Source organism: Leiobunum rupestre, chromosome 1 (assembly GCF_980474605.1).
Source record: "Leiobunum rupestre chromosome 1, qqLeiRupe1.1.hap1, whole genome shotgun sequence".
NCBI lineage: Eukaryota > Metazoa > Arthropoda > Arachnida > Opiliones > Sclerosomatidae > Leiobunum > Leiobunum rupestre.
Genome location: NC_143384.1, coordinates 21,664,808 through 21,692,351, shown reverse-complemented (window position 1 = coordinate 21,692,351; position 27,544 = coordinate 21,664,808). Strand labels below are relative to the sequence as shown.

The following is a 27,544-nucleotide window of genomic DNA, read 5'->3' as shown; positions in this document are numbered from 1 at the left end:
CGTTTCTATAGTTTCCAAATTTAAGTAAAACAAAGCTACTATAATATAGGGTATATTTCTTTAGTTTCCAAATTTAAGTAAAACATAGCTACTAATATAAGGGATATTACTGTAGTTTCCAAATTTAAGTAAAACAAAGCTACTATAATATAGGGTATATTTCTTTAGTTACCAAATTTAAGTAAAACATAGCTACTAATATAAGGGATATTTCTGTAGTTTCCAAATTTAAGTAAAACATAGCTACAAATATAAGGGATATTACTGTAGTTTCCAAATGTAAGTAAAATACAAAGAGACTTATCTGTAGTTACCAAATTAGCTAACTGGTAAATTTAGAATATCCGTTAATTAATCCGTTAATTAATTAACAAGTAAATAAATTATTGTAGAAGACAATTTATGGTGGCCAGAGCTCAAACAGTGTTGCCACAAAGTTATGAGATTTAAATTCCATGACTTTTTTGTTTTCCCTAACCATTTTAAGAAATTTTTCCTGATTTTTAAGGCCAAATTTTTATTTCTTATTTTACTTTGATCAGAAGTTAATAAATTTAAATGGACTTTTATTTCAGTATTGCAATGTTGAAAAAAATTGATTAAATTTCAAGGAAATAAATGATAATCATAGAATTGGTTATAGATCTAGAGTTGGTCATAGATCTAGAATAATATTACCTTCAAAAAGTGTCAAGATAAAATACAATTTCCTGACTTTTCCCAGAATTTTTACAAATTCTTAAAATTGCCAGACTTTTTAGGCCCATTTTTAAATTCCCTGACAAACAAGACAGTATTTGAGGTATGATAATGAAAAGTGTCTGACCTTTTTGAGGTATCCGTGGTCAGTGCCGACGAAGGCAACGCTGTGTTGGAGAGTGGTGGTGGCTGTGACGCTGGTCAAGGTGGTGTTGGCGAAAGTGGCGTTGGTCACGGACACGATCGGGACGGATCCGTTCAGCTTCAGCGTCTCCCCGCAGAAGTCGAAGATGTTCCCACCAGCCTGTGGACACACCCAACAGAAACAAATATTAAAATCTCAAATGGACAAACGTTCATTCATCCAAATTCAATATGTTTATTAGGAATAGGAATGCAAACAACAGGGCTCCGAGCGATTTTTTTAAAAATATTATAGGAATTATAGGAAATTTCATATAAAATATAGGAATTTATAGGAACATTTTAGCTAAAATAGAAATTTACACGAACAATTTTGAAAAAATAGGAAATTATAGGAGTATATTGAAACTATAGGAATTGATAGGAACTCTGCCAGTCCAACCGTTGATGTTTTCGGGACCTAAGCCAGAGCTAAGCTCTATTTAGAAGGCAAATTTTTACCAAACGTTAAGGCTGTTTTCTAATACATTATTTTTAAAATTATATGAATTTCTGGATATAGCTATAGAAAAACTAGAAAATTTCGAAAAATTAGGAATTTATAGGAACAATTTTGAGAAAATAGGAAATTATAGGAGCATATTGAAATTATAGGAACAGGGTTCGTACAAAATTTCCGGAATTAAATTCCCTGACATTTCCAGGTTTTCCCTGACTTAATTGACAAATTTCCCTGACCATTTTTGTAGAATAAATTTATGTTTTAGGGTAAAATCTTGAAAAAATTTAATTGTGTATTTTTAATACATTTTTCAAAAATGTATTTGCCAGTTTTGTTTTTGGGGTCATTTTAAAATTCCCTTACTATTTTGGACCATTTTAAATTTCCCTGACTATTCCCTGACCATTGGGAATCATTTTCCAATTCCCTGACTTTTCCCTGACCTTTTGGAAACATTTTCAAATTCCCTGACTTTTCCAGGTGTTCCAGGTATTCCAGGTCGTGTACGAACCCTGAGGAATTTATAGGAATTATAGGAACTCTGGGAGCCCTGAGACAACCCAGCCAAAAAATTAAATAGGAAAAATAGGATTATTTTTTTTTCAAATTATCGGTAAGTGTTCTAAGGTGGAAAAAGCCAGGTGGACAATAGGGTGGAAAATAGTGGAAAATTCCGGCCTGGACAAAAGTGAATTTAGTGGCCAATCTGACCATAAGTGCCAATAAATATTTTTACCGCAGACATTTATATAAGAATATTAGAAAATATTTTAACACGGAAATTTCCGATTTGGGCTACTTAAGGCACATATATATGCATAGGAATGGTCAAATACTGATTAACATTAGAATAGTCTGTTAATTTTTGGACTAATTAATTCTAACATTGTAAGTTCAGTGTAAACCAAGACATTTTTACATTAAACTTCTTAAACATTTAATTCCAATTACTATTAATAGCTTTTAAAAGCAATTTTCCTTTATAAGCAGCCCACTTGATGCCAATTATCAACTATCCATTATTTAAGGTATTAAGGACTCAAAATTTTACCTTATAGGATTATAAATTTTTTTAAATTAAAAGATATTTATATGGTAAATTTCAGGATAAGATATGGAAATATTTTTAAAAAGTATGCAAATTTTATTTTTAAGTAAAATACTGGAGTTAATTTTTTGATTCATTGTAAATTATCACTAAAACTTTCGTAACTGAAATTAAATTCCTTGAAATTTTCCTGATTTTAGTTTTATTTTCTTGTTATATTTAAAAATAATTAATTTAATTATATTTAATACAATAAAGTTGCTCTATTTTCGATCGTCAGTTGCTGGTTCACCCGTAAATTTGAAAGCAGTGGTTTTTCCTTGAGTTCTTCAGTTACCTATTTCCATTGCAAATTGCAGAATAGAATTTTCAGTGTGGCAGGAAAAGCATTTCACTACCTTTGTAACCCAGTCACCAGATAAATTGGTATTGCAAGTCTCTAAGCCATTTAGTTGTCTAGTTCCTGATTATTATCATTGAAGTCTGTTAAATTAGTAGATTAGCAATTAATATAACAAAGGCAGTAGGATGCTTTATTTTGTTATGGATTAAATTTATTATCGTAATAACATAATACTAAATAATAACAGGGTTGCCAGTTTTTTCACAATCAAATTCCCTTAGTTTTCCCTGATCATTGTGCCAAGATTTTGTATTTTTTAACCTATATATATTATTAAAAGTTAACTATTGGCAACCGAAATAAAATTCCCTGATTTTTAGACTTAATTTTAAAAATTTCCTAATATTTCTCTGATTTTTAAACTAATTTTTAAATTCCCTGATTTATAGACTAATTTTTTAAATTCCCTGACATTTATAGACTAATTTTTAAAAATTCCCTGACATTTAGACAAATTTTTAATATTAACTAATTATACCCATATCCAAATTCCCTGACTTTTCCAGGTACCGTGGCAACCCTGAATAATTATTATCATCTGCTAAATAGAAGTTTACCAAAGAATATAACGATGATAATAATAATAATAATAATAATAAAAATAATCAGCTAGGCTAATACCCAAGGCACCACCTTAGGTCCAAGTCATCTAGCGACTTATAATGCCTTTAAACAGGTGGCCGGGTTACAATACGTAGGAAGGTGGTGGCAAACCCTTCATGCCACGCGAGTCAAAACTAACTATTACTATTAGTAGTGCGCTTTCCTCTGCTATGGCTAAGTCCATTACAATAAATAATTAAAAAATAATAAATAAATAAATAAATATATTACCTAAATTCCTATACAAAGATTGTTTTAACCCCAAGAAATCGTTACAACCGGCAACATCCAAATTCCCCAAAAGCGGTAGAAGTAGATATTTAAAAAACTCGGTGGAAAAAAGTTTCTTTACGGCAAATCGTCGATGCGTTCGAGAGATTAAATTTTCAAATTCGTTCAACATTAGCGGCAGTCATTACGTAATTGGCCAAAGAGATATAAAGTCGCTAAGCCTCGGCAAATAATAGCAGGCTTCCCCGCGTATGGAGAGATCAATTTCTCCGATAGAGGGCTCTTAGATAAGTGGGGCCGAGGCGGGAGTTATAACTGATAAAAGAGAGGCTAGCAGACGATAAATACGTCGTGACGTGAGCCTATTAAAGACGGTGCGAAAAAATATATGCCTTCAACAAATATACACACGCAGACCGAGGCCCGAAATTATAGCCATGATGTATCGCTGGCATCGGAAGGGCAAAGGCTTAGTCGATATTAGCGTAGATTCCCCACGGAGGGCCCGTTCGACGTAAACTTCACCTGGATCTCGGGGATTTGATTTCGGTGTTAGGTTACAAAGGCACGGTTTTGGGATCTACAGAGTCCGATAAGCGGAGAGAGGTTAAACGCATACCTCCTTTTATTTTTAAAAATACCAACAATTTGAGGGGTATATTATATTATTTAGGACCTTTTAAGGGTGTAATTTTAGCCAGTACAGGAGGTGACAACTGAATTAAACTGTTGCCAAAATGTGTACGTTACGAAATCGAAAACAATAAAATTGTAATACCTTTTCATACGAGGCGTGTGAAAAGGTTTTTTTTTATTACATATCTCGGTATAAAACGTTAACGTTATTTTAGTAAACAAAAGTTTCTATACGGCAATATGTATATTTGGTCCGAGTTTCGCGTCTTTTTGTTTGCTCGAAGACCTATCGGTACGAGCTATTTGTAAGTTTTTAAATATCCCTTTTCATAAAAGATCATAAAAAACTTATCTACTTATTCGCTAATTTTTTCAATATGTATATAAAGTTAACTTTACTAAACAGAGTGCCAGTCTGGTTTAATAAGCATCGATTGGAAAAAGTTGTTTTTCATAAATTATTTAAATTATAACGAACTGCTTACGGAAAACGAACATTTTGACGGAAACCATGAAAGGTTCGATTGTAATGCTTTTATTCATACTAGATTGGGCCCATGTAACGTTTCACCGGCAAAATGAATAAATAATTATTTACAAAAAACCAAAAGGTTATTTTAAGCGATAGAATTACATAATTAAATAATAAAACAATAAATGATAAATAATAAAACAATAAATGATAAAAAAAATAATAATAATAAATGATAAATAATAAAATAATAAATAGTTAAATAATAGTTGATTAAATAAAAAATTAAATAGTTGATTAAAAAATAGTTCATTAAATAATAGTTTATTAAAATATAAGTAAATAAATTAATAAATAATAATAAATAATGAATTATTAAATAAAAAATAATGAATTATTAAATAAAAAATAATGAATTATTAAATAAAAAATAATGAATTATTAAATAATAAAATAAATTATTTAAATACAAATAAATTATTTAAAAATAAATAAATAAATAAATAATTTAATAAATAAATAAATAATTTAATAATAAATAAATAAATAATTTAATAATAAATAAATAAATAATTTAATAATAAATAAATAAATAATTTAATAATAAATAAATAAATAATTTAATAATAAATAAATAATTTAATAAATAATAAATAAATAAATAATTTAATAAGAAATAAATAAATAATTTAATAATAAATAAATAAATAATTTAATAATAAATAAATAAATAATTTAATAATAAATAAATAAATAATTTAATAATAAATAAACTAATGATTAAATAGAAAATAAACAAATTATTTAATAATAAATAAATAAATGAAAATATAATGAAAAAACGTATAAAAACGGCAGTACAACTCACCCCAGCCTCCGGACAATTTTCGATGGCTCCGGCGATGTAGTCCATATTGCGATTGAAGACGCTGCCGTTGAAGCACAAATGAATATTCTCACTGAACTTCAACTCGATCTCGTTGACGGAGAAGACGCAGAGGGCCGAGTTCCGTCCGGGCCGGGCCGAGTGGTCGCGGCTGGCGGCGAAGGCCCCCACCAGGACGTCGGCGCCCGGCTCAATCCGCAAGTCGAAGGCGAGATCGGGCCCGGCTTTCGTCACGACGGCGTCGCGCAGCAGGTTGTAATCGGTGCCGTCGGGCCCCAAACACTGGAGGGTCACTTCGGTGTAGGTGTTATAGGCCGCGTCCGACACGCACACCCGCGACAAGCGCGTGATGTAGCCCCATTCCTCCAAGGCGCGCAAGTGACTCTTGCGTTGCACCGCCGCGAAATAGGCGAAGTCGCCCGAGCTGAAACCGTAAACGTAATTCACCACGTAGTAGTCGCGGAGATGGTAGCTGATGTCCACCCGGGAGATGGAACTGAACGAAGGCTGGATGACGGACAGCACGTCCTTGCGCTCCAGGCTGCGGGTCCCGATGGCGGGCACCATTTCGCGGTAGGGTCCTAAGCCGCTGTTGGTGGCCGCCACGTACAGAACCGTCCTCGGGGTGTTGCTGGAAAGGTGGGCCGGGCCCAGGAAGGCGAAGGTGCTGGAGTTCTCGTCGTTGGCGGCCACCGGGATGGAGATGGTCCCCTCGGAGGTCACGCTGATGTTGTCCAGTTGGCGGCGCTGGCAACTGCCCTGGTGCACGCTCCCGCACGACACGAGCAGCCGGGACTGCGGGTCGATGACTAGCAGTTTGTTAATGTTGTTGGTGGACGCCGTGTCTATTCCGCTGCAGTCGGTCGGCGAGCAGTAAATACTGTCTTGGACGGGTCCAGTTTGAACCGAATTCTCCAGTTCGAGCGACGAGTTGAACTGGTACAGCCAGTTCGACGCCCCGACGTACACGTTACCCGTTAAAGGGTCGCTCACTAAGTGCGTGAAGTTAATGGTTTCGTTGAATGTGACGTAATATGCATAGATGTGGGGGTTTATGGTGTCCTGGCTCTGGCACAGGACGAAGGACCCCAAAAGGCACGCCAAGGACACGACCGTTCGCCACGTCCGAACGCCGCCGGTTCGCGCCGCCGCCACTGACGTCCTGCCGCGGTGCCGCTGACACTGGCGCGCCGCCGACCGTCCCGACACCTCAGTCGTGGTGAGCGCGGCTGATTGCTCCATTGGGCCCGAGTGCCAATGTCTTTGATTGGTGGAAAATGATTGGCTGATTAACTTCCCCGACACATGGCGCGCGGAGGGATATTTTGGACCACTTTTGATTGTGCTGTTTTTAATACTGGAAAAGAAAAAAGAAAATAAGTCAATAAATGTACACTTAATTACATCTGAAGTAACAACAAAATAAATCAGAGCAAAAAACACAACATAAAGGGGACAACGGCGTCTTCAAACGCCCATAAAGGGGACAACGGCGTCTTCAAACGCCCATAAAGGGGACAACGGCGTCTTCAAACGCCCATAAAGGGGACAACGGCGTCTTCAAACGCCCATAAAGAGGACAACGGCGTCTTCAAACGCCCATAAAGAGGACAACGGCGTCTTCAAACGCCCATAAAGAGGACAACGGCGTCCTTATAAATTTCGGTAAAAAGTAAAAATGATCGTTAAAGCAAATATAATTCTAATATACGATTATCAATTTTAAAGATTTTAGACATAACAAATGTTTTTTGCAAAATCTGATCTAAAATTTAACAAAATATTGAGAAAACTAGATATAAATTTAAATGAGAACCCCTTCATTCGCACCACCTGGAATTTAAATGAAAAATTATCGGCAGGTCGTGGTGATAGAATTAAATTAGCAGAGAGGCAATCTAGTCTAACATAATATAAGGGGTTGAAGATCGTCATCCAATCGTTAAAATACGCAATTCTCTCTAGACCCGCGTGTTATTCGAAGTCATATTTCCCCATCAATTTACCTTCCATAAGGGGGCCCGACCAGATCTATTTTTTTCTCCTTATTCCTCCGCGCAGGGCCAAATCCCCCTCGAGATAGAGGCCACGCTACGCTCGCTTGAATTACAGAGTAAATATCGCCGAGTTAGTCCACTAGATGGTGATAGTATGGCGTTCGACGCTCGCCCCGACCCCACTCGAGTTTCTAGCCCTGACCAGCCCGAGGGATTGTTTTTTCACGGGAGGGTCCAAAGGGGGGGGGGGGCGTTTTGTTTTTCTTACGTCGTTTTTACCCAGCGCGTTTTTTGACGCTTTATATATACCCGCGTTAAGCCTTGGGTCTTATCCGAGGCCTAAATTTTCAAAGCCAAGGTCTATATTATATCATTTTAAAAGGGTTTTGCCTTTCATTGCTAAGCCTTCTGTGATTCTTACGTCTATTATAAACTTTACAGGGTTTTTTTTTAACAGAGTTGGCAAAAATCCGGATAAATCGAATAAAATCCGATTTTATTAAAAGCCAAATTGTTCGGCCGTTTGACTACGTGAGGCCCTATGTCTAGACCTTAATGTCGTCTGCTTGTAGGACTGCTTAAAACTGTTTAGAATTAAGTTCTTTCCAGGTTCCTAACTCTACCACAGCTATCCATTCATTTACAACTTTTCACTAATTATTTCAATAAAACATGTTTTATTCTATCATCCCAATTTTGTCGATGGTAGCACAAATCAGAAACTGAAGTCATGGGATTATAAAACATTTTAAGGTTATACAGAATAGCATAGGTTTTAAAATATAGAATTTTGAAGTGATTACGTAGCAAGTTCAGGGTTGCCACACAATTTTCAGATTCAAATTCCCAGTTTTCCCTGACCATATTAAGAGATTTTCGCCGACTTTTAACACCAAAATTTAATTTTATACTTTACTTTTATTAGAAGTTAATAAATTTAAATGGACTTATATTTCAGTCAAATGGTTACTGCAATGTTGAAAAAATTAGCCAAACTTTCAAGGAAATAAATGGTAATCTTGGAATTTGTCATAGATCTAGAGTAAAATTACATTCAAAAAGTGTCAAGAGAAAATTGAAATCCTTGACTTTTCCCGGATGTTTTACAAATTATTAAAATTCCCTGACTTTTTAAGCTCATTTTTAAATTCCCCGAACTTTCTCTAACATTGTAAGCCCATTTTTAAATTCCCCGAACTTTCCCCGACTTTTTAAGCCCATTTTTAAATTCCCCGAACTTTCCCTGCCTTTTCAAGCCCATTCTTAAATTCCCCGAACTTTCCCTGACTTTTCAAGCCCATTTTTAAATTCCCCGAACTTTCCCTAACATTGTAAGCCCATTTTTAAATTCCCCGAACTTTCCCTGACTTTTTAAGCCCATTTTTAAATTCCCCGAACTTTCCCTAACATTGTAAGCCCATTTTTAAATTCCCCGAACTTTCCCTGACTTTTTAAGCCCATTTTCAAATTACCCGAACTTTCCCTAACATTGTAAGCCCATATTTAAATTCCCCGAACTTTCCCTGACTTTTTAAGCCCATTTTTAAATTCCCCGAACTTTCCCTGACTTTTTAAGCCCATTTTTAAATTCCCTGATTTCCCTGGCGTGTGGCAACCCTGAAGTTTGCAACGGTGGGTTTCTCGTGACGTGGTCTATTAGAGCCGCCATCTTGTCCGAACATCCCCCAATGAAAATAAAATATGAAGTACGTTCCTTATAAATACATCGTCGACGGAGCCCCGAGCGTAAACATCCGTTGGTAGAAACGACTCTATCAAAACAAAATACGAAACTTCAAAAAAACGCGCTAACAATTTGCAAAGGACGGCATAAATTTGTTTAGGAGCTATGATCGAAGACGCCGAGCCGCGTCAATTTCCAAAAAAGAGCAGCCATCTTGGGATGTCCCGACTCAGAAGGGACATCTTCCTCCTACACCCTCATCCGCAATTTGCCGGGACACTGACAGCCCATTCGATACGAAGCAAACTCTACCCTATCAGACCAGCTTCGACTGCAGTGTCAACGTGGGCTAGTAGCGGTTCTTAGATTAAAACACTGCCGACATCCCCAGAACCAACTTGAAATAAAAGCTATATTTAGGGCGCCCTTTCGTTCGCGCTCAAGTCAAAGCGTCTTCAAACACACACCGGGAAGAAAAAACGCCACCATAGCAGGTTCTATTTTCATAGTAGTATTTTTTCGGGACAGCGGGACAGGGGGGAAGTGTTATGTACTTTTCGGCGCGCGACAAAGATTTGGTTAGGCTTAAGTTACAATAGAAATAACGTTTAGCGTCTCTTTAGTCAACTGGAAGAATTCAAGAAATTCCGTTTTTCCCCCGGTTGTTTGAACAAAAGGGATCGTCCAAGAAGTTTGCGGGTTTTTTTGGGGCTCTGCGTTGTCAAAATTCTAAGGAACGCGTTGAAAAAGGAGTCAAATTATCTAGGTGCCTTTTGGAAAGAGTCAAATTATCTAGGTGCCTTTTGGAAAGAGTCAAATTATCTAGGTGCCTTTTGGAAAGAGTCAAATTATCTAGGTGCCTTTTGGAAAGAGTCAAATTATCTAGGTGGCTTTTGGAAAGAGTCAAATTATCTAGGTGCCTTTTGGAAATAGTCAAAATATCAAGGTTCGTATTTTGAAAAGAGTCCAATCAGCTTAAGGTCGTTCAGGAAATCGACTCGAATTACTACGTTTCCCTTTGAGCAAAGAGTAAAATTAAAATAGCCCGGTTCAGAAACGAAAAAAAAAACACACACACACACACACACACAATTAGGAGCTTTACTAAAATATCGCAACCCAAAAATTTAAAACCCAAAATCCGTTAATGGAAACTTAAAATAATTAACAGGGATAATTAAATGCAAAGTGTAAAGCAAACTTATTAAAACCGTTTTAAATTTTAAACTAAAATTTGACGTTGTGGAAAAAAATTTGAAAATGAATCTCCATCAAAGCCGACTAAACAAACAGTGGCGCGAAAGTTTATTTAAGGATGAAATCTGAGCGAAAGATCCCCTATTTGAAACGAAAACACGCGAACGGCGCCTGTAAAATAATTTGCAAAGGCTTCACGTATTGTCAAATCAAACATTTAAATGCTTGTTTGCTTTTGCTTCTCTCTTTCGAAGGCAGAAAAAAACTCACTGTTGGGAAAGCGAGATTTCCTTCGTATATCTAAGTTTAGTTTATTGTTCCGCCAATAGATGGCGATACCGTCTCCGCGAAGGATCAGCATCGGCGGGGAGGAGGGGTAAATAGCTTAGAGAGACGGTGATATATGCCACCTTTATTTTGCTTACGGTTATGACACTAGGATTTAAATATTATAAAACAGAATCAATAGGATTTAAATAATATAAAATAGAATCAGTAGTATTTAAATATTATAAAATAGAATCAGTAGGATTTAATTATAATAAAATAGAATCAATAGGATTTAAATACTATAAAATATAATCAGTAGGATTTAAATATTTTAAATAGAATCAGCAGAATTTAAATATTATAAAAAAGAATCAGTAGGATTTAAATATTATAAAATAGAATCAGCAGATTTAAATATTTTTAAATAGAATCAGCAGATTTAAATATTCTAAAATTGAACCGGTATACATTCAAAAACTAAATTAGTGTTTATATTATTCAATTTTATATTTCTATTCGATAAATTGTAAGACCTTTTGTCGAAAATGAATTATTTCTTACCTATAAGCATTTTTACTTTTTAAATTTTTAATTTCGTTGTAGGTCTCTGTCAAGATTAATCAGTGCACATAGCGCGTTCTTACAAAAGTTAGTATTTCAAATTTATGCGACAGGATTTTAGATTCATTTTAAAAGTTAGTGATTTTCTTTTGAAAAATTTTTCATATAAAATCTATGCGAGGGAAATTCTTGGATTTCCGATTTTTACCCTAATTTTTTAAGGGATTTCGTCAAATATACGACCACTCGGGTTAAACAAACGTCAGGGTTCGTACAAAACTTCCTGAATCAAATTCCCTGACTTTTCAAGGTTTTCCCTGACCATCTCCGGAGATTTTCCTTGACTTATTTTGTGCCAAGATTTTGTATTTTTTAACCTAAATTTTAATAAGTTTCCTATTGGCAACCAAAAATAAATTCCCCGATTTTTAAACTAATTTTTAAAATTCCCTGACATTTGCCCGATTTTTAAACTAACTTTTTAAAATTCCCCGATGTTTAGACTAATTTTTAAAATTCCCTGACATTTCCCTGATTTAAGACTAATTTTTAAAATTCCCTGACATTTCCCTGATTTAAGACTAATTTTTAAAATTCCCTGACATTTCCCTGATTTAAGACTAATTTTTAAAATTCCCGAACATTTCCCCGATGTTTAAACTAATTTTTAAAATCCATTCCCCGATGTTTAGACTACTTTTTAAAATTCCCTGATTTTTAAACTAATTTTTAAAATTCCCTATTTTTAAACTAATTTTTAAAATTCCCGAACATTTCCCCGATGTTTAAACTAATTTTTAAAATCCATTCCCCGATGTTTAGACTACTTTTTAAAATTCCCTGATTTTTAAACTAATTTTTAAAATTCCCTATTTTTAAACTAATTTTTAAAATTCCCTATTTTTAAACTAATTTTTAAAATTCCCTGTTTTTTAAACTAATTTTTTTAATTCCCTGTTTTTTAACCTAATTTTTTAAATTCCCTGTTTTTTAACCTAATTTTTTAAATTCCCTGTTTTTTAACCTAATTTTTTAAATTCCCTGTTTTTTAAACTAATTTTTTAAATTCCCTGTTTTTTAAACTAATTTTTAAAATTCCCTGTTTTTTAAACTAATTTTTAAAATTCCCTGTTTTTTAAACTAATTTTTAAAATTCCCTGTTTTTTAAACTAATTTTTAAAATTCCCTGTTTTTTAAACTAATTTTTAAAATTCCCTGTTTTTTAAACTAATTTTTAAAATTCCCTGTTTTTTAAACTAATTTTTAAAATTCCCTGATTTTAAAATTTTTAAAATTCCCTGATTTTAAAATTTTTAAAATTCCCTGATTTTAAAATTTTTAAAATTCCCTGATTTTAAAATTTTTAAAATTCCCTGATTTTAAAATTTTTAAAATTCCCTGATTTTTAAATTTTTAAAATTTCCTGATTTTTAAATTTTTAAAATTTCCTGATTTTTAAATTTTTAAAATTTCCTGATTTTTAAACAATTTTTTAAAATTTCCTGATTTTTAAACAATTTTTTAAAATTCCCTGATTTTTAAACAATTTTTTAAAATTCCCTGATTTTTAAACAATTTTTTAAAATTCCCTGACTTTTCCACGAATTCCAGGTGTCGTGGCAACCCTGTTTAGTGTTTACTCCCTTTTAAGATATAACCACCTAGAAAAGGATGTGAACAAAACCATATTTAATGGACAGTTAACGAGACGGGGGGGGGGGGGTACAACGAGACGTGGTTGGATGGTGGTTTGGGGGGGGGGTCAAAAATCGTGTCAGACGCATCACAGCTAAAGTGGCTAGGTGCAAATTATACACCTCCGAATTTTGCGCGTTTCCTTCACGACTTCCCAACAATATTTATTTCCTTCGCAGAATTCTTTTATTATTTCTGGCCTTTGTTTTGATGGGCTTTGAGCGCAACCGTACCCACCACCACCTGGTATTCACACCAACCTTAGAACGACGTAAACTTTACCTAATAGTTGAGCGTTATTGACGCGGTAGCGGATTAAGGAGGTAAAATGTTAACGGTAGGCGTGGACATTTCGGCAGGTCCGGTTTCGTACTAAACAATCGGGCGCGCATTCTACAAAGAGCCGACTTCGCAATTACCTTTTTTGTTTTCGGGGTGATACCTTGTTACTGTCGCGTAGCTTTAGACGACGGTAGCAAAGGTACGCCTCGAGAACTTCCAATTCGTAATGACGATTTTAAACGATCATTTTCTCGTTGTGTTTTTGGAGGTAGTATTTTGTAAGGGGTTACCGGATTTACAGGGTTACCCTCAGTCTTCTTAGGTTCAAATTCTTTTGATTTTTCCAGATTTTCCCAGACTCAGGGCTCCCACCAAAATCTAAAAAAAAAATAGGGAAATAGGGGATTTTTCTGGCTAGAAATAGGGTGAAATAGGAACCAAATATTTTAAAGTAGGAACCAAATAGGGACCATTTTAATAAACAAAAATAAGTTCTTTATTTAAACTTTTAAAAGCAGCAAATTTTTAAAACTGACTTAGTTTTAATTTAAAAAATGTTTTATCACAAAAATTAAGTACTTAGTTTTAATTTCTAAAAAACCTTTTATCAATCCCAAAAATGACTATAAATTTTTTGTAATGATTCTATCACATTAAATCGGGTTTTTTTTTTCGCTTTTCTACGAAATATTTTAAGCCGATGGTACTTTTCACCAACTGTACTAGAAATAGGGTGATTTAGTGACCAAATCCCGATTTTATGGTGGTTTAGGGACCTCGAAAAAAGTAGGGGCTTTTAGGCATTTTAGGGCCCTGGTGGGAGCCCTGCAGACTTATTGTATGCCACAATTTGGCAAATTTTATTCTATATTTTAGTTAAGATTTCTCATTTGCAACCATTTTCTACGTTTTTTTCCTAACTACTTTCGTGGATTTTCCGTGATTTATTTTACACCAAAATTTCACAATTTTTATGAATTATTTGCAACCAAAATTAAATTCCCTGATATTTCCCCGATTATTATTCTATTTAAAATTACCCGATATTTCCCTGACTATAATGAGGGTTGGACACTAGGCACTAGTCACGGCATTTGACTACTAAAATTAATCGAAATCTGGGGGCTCACTAGTCAATTTGACTTGTGAAAAAGTTACCTAAATATTCATAAATAATGGCGAACATAGCGTATTATAAATTCAGCATTCATCAATATATTTTTTTAAATCACATCATGTATGCTAATTTTTAAAATTCCCTGATATTTTTTTCCAGGAATTCCAGGTACTGAGGCAATCCGAATTTTTTAAGAAAATTGTAATGACTTATGGATGAGCGGTTGAAATATTAAGTTACCGAGAAATATTTGAAAGGTAGGTTGTTGTTCGATAAATTGCGATAACTTTTGGGAAGATGACAGCATGGGTGTTAGATATTGCTGAGCTTAGTTTAAGTGGGATGTTTGGGTAGATACATGGGTTACAGATTACAATTTTATGATTTAAATGACAGGGTGACCAGGGAAAGGCTTGGAAAATTTTATAGGAAAAATAGGAATTTTGAGGCGAATTATAGGAAAATATAGGAATAGAAATAAGCGAATTATAGGAAAATATAGAAAACTAAATTGGAAAATAATAAGGTAATTACTGCATTTCGGTATACTTTGACTCGAATCACCTAGAATATTGATAATTTTTTGTACACTGCTTTCTTGCATTATTTTATCACTTAGCGGTTTTCAAGATTTTGTTCGAAAGTGGCAGTTTTTTCACTACATACTCTATGACACGTACTTAAAAAATTATCATTTTCAAAAGATCGTGAAATTATAGGAAAATAGGTGAAAATAAAGGAATTTATAGGAAGGCATTAAAAATATAGGAACATATAGGAAATATAGGAAGTCTGGTCACCCTGAAATGACTTAAAAGCTCTGATTGATTCTGTTTCTTTATTAATTTGAAAATGATATTATCAGGAATAACTTTGATAATCAAACAGATCATCTTGTTTAGCCAACATAATGAATTATAGACTAAAGTTGAAATCGGTTAAATATTGTTGATTTTGCATTGTGGTGTTGTGACTATCAACTTTAATTAATATAACTAATTTTAATGATAAATTTATCTTACTAAATATAGAGGAGAAACCAGCGTTGGAAACGCGTACGTAGAACGTGTAGAGCAAACAGTCTGTGTCGAATAATGTTACGTCAAAACTCCTTCACGTAATTTTTCGTTAACTTATGGTTCACTAACGTTAACGTTTTTAAAATTTTAAATTAAATAAAAAAATGTAATACTTATTTCGGTACTAAATATTCTGACAAATTAATAAATATTTTAAATTTAAAATTTAAATAAAAATTCCATATTTATTTCGGTACTAAATATTCTGACAAATTAATAAATATTTTAAATTTAAAAATGAAATAAAAATTCCATATTTATTTCGGTACTAAACATTCTGACAAATTAATAAATATTTTAAATTTAAAAATGAAATAAAAATTCCATATTTATTTCGGTACTAAATATTCTGACAAATTAATAAATATTCTGACAAATTAGTAAATATTTTAACAAATTAATAAATATTTTAACTAATTAATAAATATTTAAAATTTTAAAAATTATATGAAAAATCCATACTTATTTCGGTACTAAATATTTTGAATTAAAACAAAAAATTAATACTTATTTCGGTACTAAATATTTTGACAAATTAAAACAAATATTAATTATATATTTACTTTTCAGAGCGAAATATCTTAGCAAAAATTCCCCCTTTTTCAACAGTCTTAGCAGACTGTCTCTCTAAAAATACCCGATAAGCAGACGGGGTCGCAGATTGCGGCGAATCGTCGTAAAATTCGCAACGCACAAAGAGCGGGGTTCTATTCTCTCTCGCAAGATTCCAAAACATCTAAACGTCGAATCTGTTTTCATCCCCCCCCCCCCCCTTATATTTGTTTCGCAGATCTCGTCTGTAAATTTCAAGCGCTCGCGGCAACCGCATCAGTCTCCGAATACTTTCAGGATAAACTGCCTATTGTTGTAGATAGGAAACGGAGATAGGAGCCATATTACGGTGGCAGTTTCAGTTTAAACGACGCTTAGCCAAGATAAAACTAGGCATCCTTAAGCGGATACAACGCTCTTTAAGAGGACGATGCTGACTGTACCGTGTTGGGATATTTTAAGTTAACTGTCAGTTAAAAGGAATATTTTTTTTAAAAGTTACTCTAAAGATAGCGTTTGTTACCGAACCGAGTTGAAAGATTCTGATCGGGCCCAAACGGCACATTTTTTTACCCCAAAACTATTTAAGTTTTTTCTTTTGACTCATTTCCTCAACAATATAAATGTTGTCTACGTTGTATAATTGATATTGACACTCTCACTTGACATTGGGGTTTAATTTGGGGTGCCTAACAACTTCGATAAGCGGAGGAAAATAGTCCTTGACAAGTTGAACATACAATTGCCCAAAAGATATTAATTAAATTTGAAAGCAAACATTTTAGGAGGATTTAAACATTAAATGTTTAAATAAGGTATTGATTTTAAACTTAAATTTACAAAGAGCGTTTTTAAAATATGAAATTCAATTTAAAAAATTAATGGGGATTTAAAAATAATTAGAAATTAGAGGGATTAAATATCGTGTTATATATAACTAGATTTTTTGGAATAAAATTTTTAAGAAGTCTACTGTAAAAAAATCTTAGTTTACACTGAACTTACAGTGTTAGAATTAATTATTCCAAAAAATTAACATACTATTCTAATGTTAATCAGAATCTGACCTTTCCTATGCATATATATTTGCCTTAAGTAGCCCAAATCTGAAATTTCCGTGTTCAAATATTTTTTAATATTATTATATAATTTTCTGCGGTAAAAATAATTACTGGCCACTAAATTCACTTTTGTCCAGGCCGGAATTTTACACTATTTTCCACACTGAAATTTAACCTAATTAGTTCTACAGATCGGCGGAACAAATAAATGAACCGGCAAAATTTCGATTAATCATAAAAACTTTGGTTAACTGTTTATTTACGAACATTTTATACGAATAAACAACGATTTAACATGCAAAAATAATCGGTTTTTTTCTGATATTTTTTGGATAATTGTCGGTTATGAATAAAAATAAATAATTGGATAATTTCTTATTCAAACGCCGATCTCTAATTAGTTGCAATATCAACAAAGACTCAAGTAACGAATGTAAATTTAAAATGTAATAATTTTAAAATATGAAATATGAAGTTAAATTAAAGTAAAGTCACCCTTAGCATCTGTTAAACCAAGGATCCTATAAGTTGGCACAAATGTTAAATTCATTGATCCACTAACTTCAACAATATTTTATAGCATTGGCTTTAAAAACCCATCAAAAAATATACGCAGGAAATAACAACAGATGGCGGTAAAGATAACCGGGAAACACTGTAAAAGCTCGTGATAAAAATACCTCTTCGACTAGCAGCTAGCTCACACATTACTGGCAGTCTAATAACAGTAATTTCTGAACACAGAATCCGTGGCGCACTTATACACAGTTCAATTCTCGTCATTCTCAGCCAAAAACACCCACTACCATCACTTTACACGACTACAAAGGATAGAAATGCATTCGTAAAACACTCGATAGCGCTGCCAACTCAATATGTATAACCTTTTCTTAGCAAACGTAATATCCTATTGTATCTTATAGCTTTCGGGTAACGCGGTCAAAAATTACAAAGTTATATTCCGACACAAAATCGTGCTTCAAACCATTTTCCAAGAGCGAGGTTTTTTTTTGATTTGACAGGTGGTACAGCGAGGAATAAATTGAAACAGAAGATCCTTCATTATATTGCAATTTACAGTTGGCGAATTTTTCAATTACCTTTTCATATTGTTATAAAGTCTTCAAACAATCTTAGAAATTAATAGCTGTTTTACGGTTGTTCACACTCGCCCAGTCGGAAGCTACGATAGCATTTTATTGAAACGTTAACCTTTTGGAAGTTTTAATTTAAGTACATAATTAACAGTAACAGTGTAATTGCGTTTGCAGGGTGGCCACAATACTTTCAGATTCAAATTCCCTGTTTTCCCTGACCATTAAAAGAGATTTTCCCTGACTTTTTTAAAAACAAAATTAGACAATATTTAGCTTTTATCAGACGTTTATAAATTGAAATCAACCTACATTTCAGTACAAAAGTATTATTGCAACGTTAAAAAAATTGCAAAACTTTAAAGGAACTAAATGATAATCATAGAATTTGTCAGAGATAACTAGAGTAAAATTACCTTCAAAAAGTGTGAGTTAAAATTGAATTCCCTGAGATTTTAATAAGGCAATCCCCACCTTTTTTATGTGTATTATAAAAAAAATACATATTTTACCCTTCCATGTATATATTTTAGAATATCGTTAAAATATAAATATTGTCTAAAATTGTTATTTATAGATACGAGCCTGTAAAAAATATTTAACCCTTCCATGTACAAATTTTAGAATATCGTTAAAATGTAAATATTGTTTAAAATTGTTATTTATAGATATGAACCAGTAAAAAAAAATATTTTACCCTTCCATGTACAAATTTAAGAATATCGTTAAAATGCAAATATTGTTTATAATTATTATTTAAGATATAAACCTGTAAAAAAAAACTTTTATACACACTCCGTGTACAACCTTGTTATTTAAGTTGCTGTACACGTTAATAAAACATTCCATTCCCCGAAATACATAACACATAACAAAAAGATGGATCCTTATCGCGTAGAAGCATGTTATGAACTTCTGTTATTAGTAAAAAGCCCACCAATAAGTACATCAGAACAATAGAGTTTCAGCATATTGGTAGACGTTCGCGTAAACGCCTAAAAATGGGTTTGCTGAAACTCTGTTAACTAGGCCTAAACGCATTTCGAAAGGAAACCTCTCAACAGCATTCGCGATATTTGGCTCGTAAGAAACCCAACAAGATGCGCACTTTCAATTGAAGTTAATCGAATCAGAAGAAAAAGTCTTTAGGGTGTCAGGCCGCTCCTAAACGGGGCCCCGCAACCCCGTAGACAGTCTTTTAATCTTAAGCCAATTGCTCGGAATATATATTACATTCTCTATTTATAAAATGTACGAAGGATCGAGACGGATTAAACTAAACGGGATTAGCTGATATACAGGGATGCAAACTTTTCAAAACTGTCGCGTAATCCAATAAGACAGTTAAAGAAAAAGTTTGTACACGGTTCGTACAACATTTCCGGAATTTAATTCCCTGACATGTCCAGGTTTTTCCTGACCATTTTTGTAGAATAAATGAGGTAAATCTTGAAAAATATAGATTACGTATTTTTAATACATCTTTAAAAAATTTATTTGCCTGATTTTTTTGGGGTCATTTTAAAATTCCCTGACTTTTTTGGAATCATTTTAAAATTCCCTGACTTTTTTGGATCATTTTAAAATTCCCTGACTTTTTTGGATCATTTTAAAATTCCCTGACTTTTTTGGATCATTTTAAAATTCCCTGACTTTTTTGGATCATTTTAAAATTCCCTGACTTTTTTGGATCATTTTCAAATTCCCTGACTTTTCCCTGACCTTTTGGTCATTTTCAAATTCCCTGACTTTTCCCTGACCTTTTGGTCATTTTCAAATTCCCTGACTTTTCCCTGACCTTTTGGTCATTTTCAAATTCCCTGACTTTTCCCTGACCTTTTGGTCATTTTCAAATTCCCTGACTTTTCCCTGACCTTTTGGTCATTTTCAAATTCCCTGACTTTTCCCTGACCTTTTGGTCATTTTCAAATTCCCTGACTTTTCCCTGACCTTTTGGTCATTCTCAAATTCCCTGACTTTTCCCTGACCTTTTGGTCATTTTCAAATTCCCTGACTTTTCCCTGACCTTTTGGTCATTTTCAAATTCCATGACTTTTCCCTGACCTTTTGGAATCATTTTCAAATTCCATGACTTTTCCCTGACCTTTTGGAATCATTTTCAAATTCCATGACTTTTCCCTGACCTTTTGGAATCATTTTCAAATTCCATGACTTTTCCCTGACCTTTTGGTCATTTTCAAATTCCCTGACTTTTCCCTGACCTTTTGGTCATTTTCAAATTCCATGACTTTTCCCTGACCTTTTGGAATCATTTTCAAATTCCATGACTTTTCCCTGACCTTTTGGTCATTTTCAAATTCCCTGACTTTTCCCTGACCTTTTGGTCATTTTCAAATTCCCTGACTTTTCCCTGACCTTTTGGTCATTTTCAAATTCCCTGACTTTTCCCTGACCTTTTGGTCATTCTCAAATTCCCTGACTTTTCCCTGACCTTTTGGTCATTTTCAAATTCCCTGACTTTTCCCTGACCTTTTGGTCATTTTCAAATTCCATGACTTTTCCCTGACCTTTTGGAATCATTTTCAAATTCCATGACTTTTCCCTGACCTTTTGGAATCATTTTCAAATTCCATGACTTTTCCCTGACCTTTTGGAATCATTTTCAAATTCCATGACTTTTCCCTGACCTTTTGGTCATTTTCAAATTCCCTGACTTTTCCCTGACCTTTTGGTCATTTTCAAATTCCATGACTTTTCCCTGACCTTTTGGTCATTTTCAAATTCCATGACTTTTCCCTGACCTTTTGGAATCATTTTCAAATTCCATGACTTTTCCCTGACCTTTTGGAATCATTTTCAAATTCCATGACTTTTCCCTGACCTTTTGGTCATTTTCAAATTCCCTGACTTTTCCCTGACCTTTTGGTCATTCTCAAATTCCCTGACTTTTCCCTGACCTTTTGGTCATTTTCAAATTCCCTGACTTTTCCCTGACCTTTTGGAATCATTTTCAAATTCCATGACTTTTCCCTGACCTTTTGGAATCATTTTCAAATTCCATGACTTTTCCCTGACCTTTTGGAATCATTTTCAAATTCCATGACTTTTCCCTGACCTTTTGGTCATTTTCAAATTCCCTGACTTTTCCCTGACCTTTTGGTCATTTTCAAATTCCATGACTTTTCCCTGACCTTTTGGAATCATTTTCAAATTCCCTGACTTTTCCCTGACCTTTTGGTCATTTTCAAATTCCCTGACTTTTCCCTGACCTTTTGGTCATTTTCAAATTCCCTGACTTTTCCCTGACCTTTTGGTCATTTTCAAATTCCCTGACTTTTCCCTGACCTTTTGGTCATTCTCAAATTCCCTGACTTTTCCCTGACCTTTTGGTCATTTTCAAATTCCCTGACTTTTCCCTGACCTTTTGGTCATTTTCAAATTCCATGACTTTTCCCTGACCTTTTGGAATCATTTTCAAATTCCATGACTTTTCCCTGACCTTTTGGAATCATTTTCAAATTCCATGACTTTTCCCTGACCTTTTGGAATCATTTTCAAATTCCCTGACTTTTCCGTGACCTTTTGGTCATTTTCAAATTCCCTGACTTTTCCGTGACCTTTTGGTCATTTTCAAATTCCCTGACTTTTCCGTGACCTTTTGGTCATTTTCAAATTCCCTGACTTTTCCCTGACCTTTTGGTCATTTTCAAATTCCCTGACTTTTCCAGGTTTTCCCTGTACCAACCCTGTTGTAGGCCAAACAGCCTCGAATCGAACTTCTCCGCAATGGGCCCAGTAGGCCAAAACCGTGACACAAAACTCACTCTCGTAAACTATTCGTAAAATTTCCCGAAGCCCACCAAAATCCAGTTATTTCAGATTGGATTCGCTGTTCTTTCTTGTTTGACGGGACCCCAAATCGAGGGTTGGGGCTAAATTGGAGGGCCGTTGTATTGAAGATGAAAGCACCACCCCATTCTCCCCGAGTCCTAGTTGAGGGGTTTGACCCCTCCTAGAGCGACGGGAAGAGCGGGGGGCAGGGATAGGGGTCGAAAAACTGACTGACAATCGCGTAAAGATTTTCATATTTCAAAAACGTTCGGAGATTTTTTTGGCCTTTAAGAATCCGTGCGGCTCAACTTAAAAGATGGATTAACAATGGGCGCATCTTATTGTCACGGGTATTAGGAATTAAAATTGGAGGGATTGCTAACATTGGGAAAAATATTTCACCCTAAAATAGAAACTGCGTTTTGAAATTAGACTTTGAAGTTTTTTAAGTGCATGAAATTGAACCTGCGCTTAATAATTTGCAGGGTTGGCTGATTATAATCAATTTAATTTTTTTAAATCATTAATTTAAATCGCACAATGTATTTCAAGGGATGACTAAAAATTTTTAAAAAGAAGGTTCTTAAAAAATTAAAATACACAGAAAATTTGAGCAAAATAAAATATTAAATAGTAAATAAATTTAATTAAGGGTTCATTTAATTCAAAATTAGCTAAATGATAAAAATAAAATATCCGTTAATTATACAGGAAAAAGTCATTAAATTGTATAAAAATCACTACATTCAATAAATAAAAATACTATTGATTTGATTTTTATATAAAAAAAATCAAAATAATGCCAACATTGAAATTTGTAAGTTCCCTTCAACATCAAAATATGTGCAAGAACATGGATACTAATCGAATATAATTATTTGTGTAAATATAGAAACCCGCAAGAAATAGGATATGAGAAATAGCCGAGAAATCTAAGAACTTTCGTCCGAAATCTCAGGCAGTAAGTTCAGTCAATAATTTGAATTGCATATAGGATAAACAGGAATATATTGCTCAATTTATAAGATTAAACGGGACACAAATTTGTTATATAGGATAATATAGGATTGAAATTTTCCAAATAAAATATATCTGGGAAATTAAAGCTGAAAAATACAACAATAATTCCAAACAATGGAGAAAATGCAGTTTTCTTATATCGATAATTTGTCGCTAAATAAGTATTTTGGAAAAATATACCAACTCCGAGTTATATGATTTATAATATATTACACGTTTAAAAATATATAATTTTATAGGAATTATATGATACATCGGGGAATACAGAAATACAATAGAAATATTATAAGTATTGGCAAGTCCGAAATCTAGTGTAAATATTACATTTGAATTGCTAACCCTCTGAAGAACCAAGGCCTAAAATTATGGCCATCTCCTTTATTATATTTTGGCTCACGGCGTAACACAGACGACCCAAATCCAATCAGATAATTCCAGGCGATAATATCAATAACGTAGCGCGTACCCCACCGCCGCCCTTAGTATCAGATGTCAGTCGACGGAGAGCAAGCCTTTCACTCCCGGCCGCACTTGACCACAGACCTGCCAAATGTCCACTCTGTCGGCGGACACGTATTGGAAGGGGTGGACAGTGGCCGTTCATTGTCCCGTTTTATTCGGGTTGACAATTCCCAATGAATTGCCGCTCTGACAATATAATTGTATTATTTCACCGATGGACAGACCAATTGAACTTGACGGACATCCTAACTTAATTTGTCATCCCAGATACTTCTTAATATCGGATTATATTGTTATAGACGAGGCATAAGTTGGTCTTTTATTTAAATATATTAATTAGTTTTAGGGTTGGCACTTTTTTGTTATTATTTTTAAATCAAATAAATCCTTGTTTTTTTGTACTTAAATCGGAATTTTTTTCATTAAATTTAATTTATTGATTTTTATAAAATTAATTTCTCTTTTCCTGTTAAATTAACTGATATTTTACTTTTATCTGTTAGCTAATATTAAATTAAATTAAAACTTAATTAAATTTAATTACTATTTTAGTTTGCTTAGTTTGCTCAGATTTTCTATATATTCAGGGCCCCACTTAAATCTACAATTTTTTATAGGAAAAATAGGCTTATATTTCTAAAAATATAGGACTTTTTTTTAAATTATAGGATTTTACAGGACTATATATGTTAATTTACTAACTTTATGCATTTAAAAACAAAATCTATATTTAGAGAAATAAATCTTTGATTTTCACTTAAAAAATAGAAACTATTTAACCATTTTATCAGAAAAATATACTAGTAGCTAACCATGACATAGTATAGGAATTTATCATATAGCTAAGTCTAGTAATTTAACTGAGTGACGGGATTTGAAATGGGCTAAATATCAAAATTATAGAATTTTATATGACTTTTTGGATATTTTGTTAAGAATATAGGATGTTATAGGACATTTTCGAAAATATAGCATTTTATTCGACCCTGGGGGCCCTGATGTATTTTAATTTTTAAAGATGCTATTTTCTGCCGTACGTTTTAGAACTTATTTTTGCTCATTTTTTATTCCATTTGAAATACATTAGGCAATTTAAATTTAAATTAATTCTAAGCAGGTAACCATAGTAACCGTGTAAACTTGCCGGCGTTTTAATGGGTAAGAAATTTAAATCCGTATATTAAAAATAACACGTGCTCCACTGTATATATTTTCTTTGAAATATTTTATATTCAAAGCCCTTCGGACGAAATAACAATACTCAGATTACTTTTAGAAATTGCAGAATGTACTCCATTCGCCTCCTTTAAATAAACTTCCAGCTTGAAATAATTTTTATTTCGCAATCCTGAGAGACTTCAAGACTAAGTGTCTATGCATGCTAGTTCGTAGTTTAAAAATTCTTCTGTTATTCATTTTAAACTTCAAAGATGCCGATATTTTAAAATTGAGTCTCGAATTCAAGATGTTTTTTATGATTTTTTTGGGTTAAATATTAGGAAAGAGGTTCTGTAGTACGACTTTAGAGTTATTGCAAAATTTCTCAACAAAGACTACCCGATTTGTTTTGAGTTAATGGGCTAAAAAATTCCGTTGGAAGAAGGATTTTTGGCTTAGATGTCTAAAACAAGGCAATACATTAAAAGAGTAAAAACCGTTTACTCTTTGAAGGGGAGAAAACACGGGATTTCATCCAGGTAAACACGTCCTACCGTCTGTCTCGCGGACTTTTTACTGTAGAGATAAAAAGGTCAAAATAGAATTCAAACTAAGATGCCACCTTTAGATACCTCCGTAAGTAAAATTTTTGCTTCTGGTTTTTTCTTTAACCAAAAAAAGGTATTTTCCAACTTGGGATAATTCAGATATTTTGAATGGTACAGTCGAACATATATCTGTCTAGTACTAACCTTAAAATTCTTTGAGAGACCATAACTTTTAGCGAAACAGACAACGTAGTTTTGGGAGACAAAAATATGTCCTGTCTGTATCGAGGGCTTATCGATGCTCGAAATCTGGCGACTCCCCGCTCGCGTCTCCATCTACGGAGGACGGTTGAGGGATAAAAGATTTACGTCGGCAACGTTTTCGGCGGAAAAAAAATGTCCAGTTTGGTTTATACCCCGATGAAAGGTTGTTTTGCTTTCTACAGAGGGTATTTTTAGGGGATTGTGTTACCAACGTTTTCCAACATACGTTTGTTTTGTACTATATACTTTCGGTTCGGGGTCACCTGCACCTTTTTTTTTAAAAGGTGAGATTAAAGGAATACTATCATGTTTTTCAGAGTTGGGTTTATAGGATGGATAATTTAATTTTTGGGATTTTGTAATTGGAAGTGTGCTTTTATCTGTTATAGTTTTCGAGTTATAGTTGATATCATTTTGAGTCACCTGCACTTTTTTTTAAAGGTGGGATTAAAGGAATACTATCATGTTTTTCAGAGTTGGGTTTATAGGATGGATAATTTTTTAATAAGTTTGTAATTATAGTTTCGAGTTATAGTTGATATTTTAATTTTGTGAATTTAAAAGGTGTATTTTTGGAAATTATACTTGGATAATTGAATATATTTGTAATTAGATTTTCATCTTAGAATTAAAATTTTGGGTATTTATAGCGTTGATATCATGCTCTTTTGAAATAATATTCGTTGAATAGAACTTAAAAAAAGTTAATTATTTAAAGTGTAATTGGAATTAAATTTTTTGTTATACTTTTAGATAATTTTAATTTCAATTTTGGTTAGATTTCAAAATTTAAGTCCCAAATTTAAAGGAAGACTTATGTACATTTTGTAAAGTTAATTTATGTAACTATAATAACTCGACTTAAATTTCAAATACTTTAAAGGCATAAAACGATTCTAAAAGAAACATCCAAGAAAATAATATTTTGAGAGCGATTCAGGCTAAACGTATCACTTTACATCCATCCATCCAACAAAACACGGCTGCGGCGTAGATCAAAGGCAAATCATTTTCCTAAACACGAACCTCGTAAAAAGAAATATGTACAGATAAGGTCTCTTCAAATTTTGACAGTACTAGAGAGGGCCATGACTGAAAAGCGTATACAATGTACTTAGGGTACAATGTTGTCTGCTCTTCCCAAAAAAAAGGCCGACTTTTAACAATAATAGCAAGAAGCTGCTCTCCATATTTTTACGATTTTGCCAGGGCACTTTTTTACGCGTGTCTCAGAACTCGCGATGGGAGAAAATAAAAAATAAGAACGTAATAAAAACTGCACGTGTTCTTATAAAAATAAAGATATATTCTATTAAGAATATTAATAACGTTTAAAACTAAACAAATTATTATATTGTTCAGGCGTTATTGTTTCAAAAAGGAAAATATTGTAGAATTCTCCAATAGTTATTCCACTTCTAAATAAAATTGTAGTTTAAATATTAAAATTTATTAACGCCTTGAATTTGCTAAGTATTTTTACCTTTAGAACTAAATAAATGATTGTTAGGCGTTATTCTTTAAGCACGTTTGGGGAGAAATATTGTAGAATTTGACAATAGTTATTTCATTTCCAAATAAAATTGTAGTTTAAATAGAAAATTTAAGGCGTTAATAAACTGTAATAATAATTATTACCTTTAAAACTAGTTAAATAAATGACAATATTGTTAAGCGTTATGATTTAAACACGTTTGGGGATAAATATTGTAGAATATCGTTATTCCATTGACAAATACAATTGTAGTTTAAATAGCAAATTTTAGGCGTTAATAAATTGTAATAAGAATTATTACATTTAAAACTAAATAAATGACAATATTGTTCGGCGCTATTGTTTTAAGATGTTCGGAAGGGAAAATATAATAAAATTTGCCAATCATAATTCAATAAATAAAATTGTAGTTCAAATAGCAAATTAAGGCTGGAATAAATCACAGAATTTTCCGATTGGAAATTTCCCGATATTAAGTTAATAAATCAAGTCCTATTGTTGATTAACTTGTTGAAATTGGGCAGATATGGGGAGCTCCCATTTTCGTTGTTAACTAAGGAATAGTCGAAGCGTATTAGCAGATATCGCCGGA

At 33.1% G+C, this 27,544-nt stretch overlaps 1 protein-coding gene across 6 annotated transcripts in view; it reads right to left on the bottom strand.

Annotated features, from left to right (window-relative positions):
* LOC149961347 (plexin-B-like) overlaps positions 1–27,544 on the bottom strand; it is a 260,627-nt gene that overhangs the window by 35,188 nt on the left and 197,895 nt on the right. For all 6 annotated transcript variants that reach the window (XM_090176829.1, XM_090176833.1, XM_090176832.1 and 3 more), the window contains 2 exons: positions 5,607–6,981; positions 827–1,003 (listed from right to left, as the gene is read on the bottom strand). In XM_090176829.1, the coding sequence (XP_090032955.1) occupies positions 827–1,003; positions 5,607–6,866 (1,437 nt within the window). In that variant the 5' untranslated portion in view covers positions 6,867–6,981. The remainder of the gene's footprint in view (positions 1–826; positions 1,004–5,606; positions 6,982–27,544) is intronic.